Here is an 8,177-nt window from a genome sequence, read left to right on the forward strand (position 1 = left end):
GAGGCCCTGTTTTACTCAAGGACGGCTGGATCTATGGAACAATGGGACATTACAAAATTGGTATTGAGTGGGATGGAGTAATACAAGGTTTGCTGAGGGCTTTCAATCCGTGTACTTCTGTGCTCGCCTTCACACAAGCAGTGGGATAACAGGAATGGTGTCCATTTACCAACACAGAAATTCAGATGAATTGGAAACAATGTAGCCCATTGCATAAACGTGTTAATGATTGAGACGGGTAATTTAGACTCATGATTTTTTTATTGAAAATATACAGTGATGTGATTGTACTTCATATATATGTTACAAATGTGTAGTTTACAGGTTATTACATTTGAGGCAGTGTTATCAGTTGAGTTATATCCAATAATCTAGAATTTGGGCAATAACCGATACCATATACTTTAAAAAATCTAATAGATCTAAACATGTTATGAGTACCACTGTTAGTAAGGTATTACTTAGACAGGATACCACTGTTTATAGCAGTGAGCTGGGATTAAAACAACTAACATTATTTTACATATATTCAATAGGTAAATTAATGGGTGGGTTTGCATTTAAACTGTAGTTTGACACAGATTACCAAGAGATAAACACATGTCATAGACACATTGAAACATACCTGACATTTTAAGCAATGGTCTTAATGAAAGGCTTAAGTCCACAGAATGTTCAGTGGACAGAGAACAGTGGTGTGTGACCATATGCTAATGGGTTGCATTGCTGCTCAGTGGATGGTGTCACCAAGGAAATTCAGCTTCGGGATAGGACGGGGCAGGGGCTGTTTTTTCTTGTACTGGCAAAATGTTGAGGATGATCTTGAGACTGACGAGACTGAATATTTATTCTACTCCCTTCATGAACTCCAGGAATTCTGGGGATAACCAAATATAAATGTTACATATATGCGTATGTGTGAGAAAAAATTCAGATTGTGCTTTTTACTTTGGGGAAGAGCAACAGTTCTCTTTGGAGAAATTATGTCTTCATTAACAATAAATTCTGTGTAATTCCTGTCATGTCAAATTAAGACATAATAGTTTTGTCTTCATACATGCAGGTTGTTTAAGTTCCTGCTATAGACCATGAGGGAGGTACTGTTACTCCAGTGCACACAACTTTATTTGCTGGAGAGTAATCTCTCCTGTGACAGACTCCAGTCCAGAGGAAAGTACTGTGCTCTGGAGTCCATTAATAACAATAAAACCAAGATGGTATGGACTCTACACATGACAGTCTGGAACTGTAGCGTACTTCAGCTTCCTTGTTTCATGTTGTCTTTAAACTCTTTAAACCCTGTGCGTGTGAACTGAGACGGTCAGGCTCACCATCATAGTCAATCTTCCCATCGTTGTTTTTGTCTCCGTCCCTCATCAGCTCCTCAATGTCATCCTCTGTGATGGCCTCCCCAGTGGACTCCAGCATGAGCTTCAGCTCGTCCAAGTCGATGTACCCATCACCATTTCTACAGAAGGCAAACAAAGTGTCACGGGGTCCCAGCTGTGTGTCCTGCTGAGGAAGCAGCCATGGAGGAATTCTGAACACTGTTAATCTTACAGATAAGTGAGTCTGAATGGCATCATCTACTGACCTGTGGAATGGGGGACAATTCTAACCATCCCGCAGAAATGTTCAAAATTAAAGCTTTAATAGAATAGAAGCAAAAAAAAAGAACATTTCTGATATTGTTTCTCAGTAATACTGTATGTTCTTAAATAATAACAAAATAAACATTTCAGAACCGTTTGGAATTATTAGGTAATATCACAAAGACTGACTATCCAAAGTGAAAATAACAGCACAGTACAGGATATTATGTTGGGTCCTCTAAGGCAATACCTTAACAAAGGGGTCTGGCCATTATGCTTACTTCCATGTCTTACATATAAAAACAGCAATGTACAATGTCAAAGGTTAATGCGCAAACATAATCTAGCAAATAGGAATCTGAAGGAGAAGTGATTTTTATTACTGATTTTGAGTCAAGTACTGACATGATTTCAGTAGCAGATCTTGATTGCACATAAGAAGAGAACCAGAGAAATAGAGTTGGCACTTAAAATTCAGCATAACGTTTAGGTAGTGTTTTCAGAGGCGAAACTAGAACACCAAGAAGATGTACAGCATGTGCCAATCTGTTTATCTGAGTGCCTTACTTGTCAAACATTCGGAAGATCTCGGCAAGCTCCTCTTCTGATTTTCCTTTGCTCTCTTCTTTCATGCACCTCACCATCATGACCAAGAACTCATCAAAGTCCACTGTCCCGCTCCCTGTCAGGGCATACACTCATTTACCAAGGCATGGAAGAACACAGCAGAGCATGGGCGGAGATCAGCACCAGGTGCTCTTCGGAATAATACAGTGAAGTTCTCAGTTCCTGTGGTTCTTCAGTTCCAAATGCTACTTCTTATTGTTTAAAGAATATAAATGTCTGTTGTGTTTTTGCAAGGTGGGTCCTGAAGTTTTCTTTTCTTCTTCTAGCCCTGAGAAAGTTGTCGGAGGAGACTGACCAAATATCAATGAAAAATTAGATACATCGCATGATCTGAAGCTCAAGGTGGAATAGAAAAGAGTATTACACGACTCAAAGCATAAAAATGTTATGTTATGTTATGGCTTAAAAGCATTTGTCAATAAATGTTGAAGGTCTCTCTTTAGTAACATGCGTTGAAAAGGGTTGTACAAGGATGTTAACTGAATTTAACGGAGATTCTGTGGCATATTTCTGCATCCGCCATCCAGAAGCTGACCTACCATCCTCATCTACCTCATCAATCATCTCTTGCAGCTCCTCTGGGGTGGGGTTCTGGCCCAGCATTCTCATGACCTTCCCCAGCTCCTTGGTGCTGATACAGCCATCCTCAGCGTCCTGGACAAAGATGTCAAAGGCAGCCTTGAACTCTACAGCACCAAGGGGAGAGTGACAAGAGGGAAAACATCGTCATGTTCTTCTTCAGTATTCACGAACACTACAAGCATCAGGATCAAGATATGAAATTATGAACTTGGTCCGGATGCAAAGCAGAAATAAAGCATCCATTTCTGTCTGTCTGTGTCATCCCATGCCCTCTAAGGCAGAGGGGAGTGATGGACCATAGTCTTTCCACTCATGGTTGATAATGAGGTGGACAGACTAGTCACCTTTTCCATGGAGTCATTGAGGGGCAGTTTAAAGCAGTCAACCAACCTAACCTGCTTATCTTTGGGATTTGGGCAGAAATCAGAGCCTCTGCTGAAACCCCATACACACATGGTGAAAGCAAAGAAGTTGAATGGGTTGGAGCTGGACCAGGAACCTTAGAACTGGGGGGCACCTACACTAACCACCACACCATCTGTGGTCATCATTTTACAAGGCTGGAAAATGTGTTTGTTGTGGTATTACCACATTCAGCACTGCCACCCATAAACTATGTCAGTACAGCCTATAGATGTGGAGATACTGGAGAAGGAAAGTGTGGTTATGTGCTTTTCCAAGACATTCATTTTAGAAAATTGTTATAATAAAATTTAGTACATTTATGCATCTTTTGATGGGACCAAAGAGCTCTAAGTAGAACAAAGTCATGAAAAGTGAAGGGGGTTGTATTTAAAGCACTCTATTGAGGAAATAATCTGTCTGATATATTTGTTATATCTGATCTGATCTACACTGTATATATCTGATAAACATATGTTAATATCACGTCAGTGATTTTTTATTTGGTTTATCACTGAGGCCAAGACTATTTTTAACATTTTGAAGATAACTTTGTGTAATATGAGTGTTTCATTTGCTTGTTTTCTCTGCTTCAAATAACAAAGCAGGTAGTGATAATTCAGGAAATTATTTTTTCAACACAATTGTGTACTCACCATTTTTCTGCTCTTCAGTTAGGTTTTCAACCTAGGGTGACAAATAGCAAAGCAGCAATTGAGAATGTGTCATGGGAAATCTAAGAGAATCTCAAGCTATCCAATAACTTTCCAGGACAGTGAGAGATCATCTGCAAATTGATTTTGTAAAGTTGAAAATTGTCCTGATTCCCAGTTGTATGATGAACATCAGATTTTAAAATAATTAAAAATTGTTTACTCAGAAACATTAGTACTGTACCTTCTCTATTAGCACATCATACGTAATGCATTTGTATACTCTAAAAATGCAAATGCCTTAAAATGTAGATTTATAGTTTGTGAAAATCGTTTAATCTATGGCAAATGGAAAATCATATAAATAACAAATATATACATTTATGTTAATTAGAATCATTTGCTTTTATGTGTTTAGCATTTTAGTGAACAGAAATGAGCCAAGACAGCAGGGGTTTAATAGAAGGCCAATGAGTGAGATGTTTCTAATTTGAAATTAAAATAATCATTTCTCTTCAATGTGATAAACTATTTTTTATCATTAATTTTAATCTAAGTGGCTTGTTGTAGCAGAAGCAGTTTATAGAGTATTACATTTTTACAGAATGTACATGGTGACAAGAGTAATGGAAGGTTACTTTTATGATAATATCCTCCGTTTTCAATACACACACAAGACAGGTTTGTACTTGGGAGGGCTTTACTTGTCTTGTGAATGAGTGACTCATTATAGGGTTTCATCAATAAATTTGTGATTAGAAATACTTGCATTTTTAATGATTATGTTCTGCTGACTCTGGCAGGTAAGATAAAATACTTTTTATGCATTATTTAAGTCCAACTCCAGCTTTTTATATTTCTCTATCTACTGTATATCTACACTAACATAAAAAGTGTGCAGACATTGCAAACAAAAATATGTTCACTAGTTTACAATGACAGTAAAGCCAAGTTCTGATAATTATGAAGCTCAGCTTCAGCTTCAGCTTCAATATATTTTGGATTCTTGCAGGAATAACAGAACCTTTCATAGATTTCTAATAGGTTAGATTTGAGCCCTTTGTTCTCATCTAGGAGGTTGCCTTTACACTATTGCATTTTTAAGTCATTTAATCTCCAACCTTTGAGGAGATTTTTTCTTGCCAAGGTTCTAACCACTCATCTTAATGCCTTAAGGATATTCTTAGCTTCTGATATTTTTCTGGAGTAATTTGCAGCCGACAGAAGCTGATGCAGCTCCCCACTCAAATTACAACACCATATCAGACAGATATGAAGTCCTGCTGGACGTAGAGGATGGCATTGAGCACTGGCATATGAACCCAGCATACAGTACACTGCAGGTACAAAGCAAAGCAATGTCACCTGCTGTAGGGTTATTTTTGACATGTAAAGGGAAACCTGTGCTTTCTCAGAAGTCCTTCAAAATCCATCAATTGTCCAGGGAGACCGTCTTTAGCAAGTTCAAATCCGACCAGCACGAAAAATGTGACACCACATGATGCATGCAACTTAAAGTGAATGCAAGTATGACAAAGCTGCATATAGCTATCATACCAGCGTGTACTTGTCCTGCTGTTCTTGGCAGTGGGCTGGGAGCTCAAAGCCATTTGTCACCACTGTCAGCTGCCACAGCTGTCTCCACCAGCCCTTACCCAGGCAGGCTATTGTCAGATCATTACCTTACCCCCTCATTATTTCAGCAACGCTTCATGTTACAGACTTTATGTCTTAATCAGGTTACAAACATCTACCTGATAAGAATAGCAATGAGAACTTTCAGTCTACTTACACAAATAAAAAAAAATGTATTGCTATCAAAATGGCTGTACGCTTCCACAGACAAGAACTGTGATTGGAAAGTTTTAATATTTTTGCTCTATAGCATCAATTTGTTCGGATCGCAAAAACCCCCATTTTAGAAAATCAGCACATATTTCATTATTATGCATTTGATTGATGGCTTGTGCTTATTTAGATAGCCTTCATTCTAGAAACCCCTGTTCAGATTAGGGTAACAGGTCATGAAGAGAGGGCACATTTTTGTCCACCATTGTGAAGTTTTGTCGCTTTGGCTTTGTCAAAGCTCTCCTTTGCAGTTTGATTCTTAAGTGGTAATAGCTATATAATCCAGGAAGCTATCATGTCCTAGTTTAAGATCACCATTTTACATTTTTTCCAAGTTCCTACCTTATTCCCACATTGAAGAATAAGGTCCTGTCCTTTTCATGGGCTGCTTGTTTTTTAAATTTAGAATCTACCCCATTATCTTCCTTGTATGGCAGTGCCAAGCCTTTGTAGATTCCTGCCAGTAGACGAACTTGAGGCCTGTGGATCTCCATTTCCCTGTGTGCGTGCACCTGATTCTTTTTAAGCACTGGAATGGATTCTCCCCAAAGAAAACCTCCCAGGGACACCTCAGCCAAACCCTCCAGTTGAGAATGTAGATTCCCTTACAAGGATCCTACAGTCTTGCATCAATTTCTTGAGTAATAGTCAGCTATTCACACAGCCATCACCCGAACCAACAATCTCTGGACATCTGCTGAATGGACACATTTTCACTGGTTGCATCACATTGGCACTGGCCCATCGTTACGTGCCAACCATGTTGCTTTCTGGGCTAACCCACAGAGTGGGCATCGATTTATATTATCCTGCAGGCTGCCTTAATTGGAGGTTGCAAATTATTTGGGTTATGACCCAAACGAACATGGATACAAGAAACAGTGGCACGATCGGTGTAAACCAGGATTTTTGTTTTTTTTCATTAAACATTCCAGGGCAAAATTAACTGTAGTCCTTGCAAAGGAAAAATGTACAGACTATAAAGAAATGTTGCCGTCTGTAATAATGTAGGGTCAGTAACAGTCTGAAAGCCACACATCTACCTGTACTCCGCCGGGAGGGCAGGGTTTGTTTGAAGGAACAATTTTGATGGTACATCATAAACAGCTATGTCAGCCTAGAGGCATATCTGAATGGACACATAAAGCAGGGATCAGGGCATTATCCAGTCCTCTATGTTACCAAGTTTAGTGTGAACCACTGAGTGGGGCACTGTTCCATTCATAGTAGGCAACATGGAATTGTCCAATCAGGAACAGGGTGGAATAGAGGACTGGTTCTGACAACAATCTCCCTTTTTTGAAAGGACCCTCCTTTTTTCATTCATAACGTAGCAAAGGCAGAACAAACGATACAAGTAACACATATAAAATAAATCAAATCCAGTGATGCTAGATATTGCATTTTGGATCCCTGATATTATAGTACAGGAGAATTGCAAAGGATGTATTTAAATATAAAACAGTCCAGCTACCCAAATCCAGAATCATTAACACATTTTATGGAGCATGCAAACATTGCAAATGTTTTGTTTTTCTCAAAAGTGCGGAATCAAAAGTTGCTTCTTTGTAGATGAATAAACAAATGTGTTTTTTCTCACTGCTTTTCAAGTTTTGTGTGGATATTGATAGTGTATTATTTAAAATCATAAAAGATACTTCAATTTGTGTGTCCCCGCCTACTTTTTGACATGTTGTCTGACTTGAACAAAAATAATCTCATTCAACAGTGACTTGTTTCCAGCGCAGTGTGATCTGATGAGCTAGAGTCGGTGGACTCACTTACAACAGCTTTTGCAATCACATCCCAGGAAAAGACTGTGCCTGGTAAAGCACAATGGGTGGGTGAAAAGAACTGGGGCTCAAACCAACAAGCTGAACCACTACACACAACCCTTTGTAGCATCTCATCTTTTGTAGAATCACACAAAAACCATCAACTTTCACCTAAACTTTCACCTCGCCTATTTTTGCAATGCCTAATCCTCCTACAGCTTCTGAGCGCTGTTATGGTGGAAACACAGTTTCTTTGTACAGATGCGCCAGGTCCTCCAGCGCAGCCCGACACTAACACAACCCGTTCAAACCTTGACTGACGTGAAATGAACCCCCTCAATGCAGAGCCGTAGACTTACCGCTGCCTTGTATACATCATCCATGGCTGCAGCCTCACACAGACAGAGTCACCCTCAGCAAAGGCAGAGAACAAAGGCGAGGGGCAGCACCTGGTGTGGGCTTTTGAGGCACAGGGTGTATAAATTCTGGCCCTGCGTCACTATGTTCTCATTAGAGACAGCAGCTCTATAAATAGGGAGAGAATACAACTAGCCAGACAAAGGGCTAAGGGTGGGGGTTGACTACATAATCCAGTGGGAATGTCAGGATGTTATAAATGGAGACAGTTTTGCCTGTTTCACAACCCTGGTTACCTACATTCTACATTGAACTAGCTTAAGCTAACTCTCTAAAACATT

General features: G+C 39.4%; 1 protein-coding gene across 1 annotated transcript; it reads right to left on the reverse strand.

Moving 5' to 3' along the window:
- Nucleotides 1-242: 242 nt before the first annotated feature.
- On the reverse strand, nt 243-7,969 carry tnnc1b (troponin C type 1b (slow)). The gene is made up of 6 exons (XM_088931202.1): nt 7,839-7,969; nt 3,860-3,890; nt 2,759-2,905; nt 2,160-2,274; nt 1,332-1,468; nt 243-877 (listed from the first exon to the last, which is right to left on the reverse strand). The coding sequence occupies exons 1-6, from the start codon at nt 7,860-7,862 to the stop codon at nt 846-848; spliced, it is 486 nt and encodes a 161-aa protein (XP_088787328.1). The 5' UTR covers nt 7,863-7,969; the 3' UTR covers nt 243-845.
- Between the last annotated feature and the right edge of the window lie 208 nt (nt 7,970-8,177).

Source organism: Atractosteus spatula, chromosome 2, assembly GCF_055471065.1.
Source record: "Atractosteus spatula isolate fAtrSpa1 chromosome 2, fAtrSpa1.hap1, whole genome shotgun sequence".
NCBI classification, from domain to species: Eukaryota; Metazoa; Chordata; class Actinopteri; order Semionotiformes; family Lepisosteidae; genus Atractosteus; species Atractosteus spatula.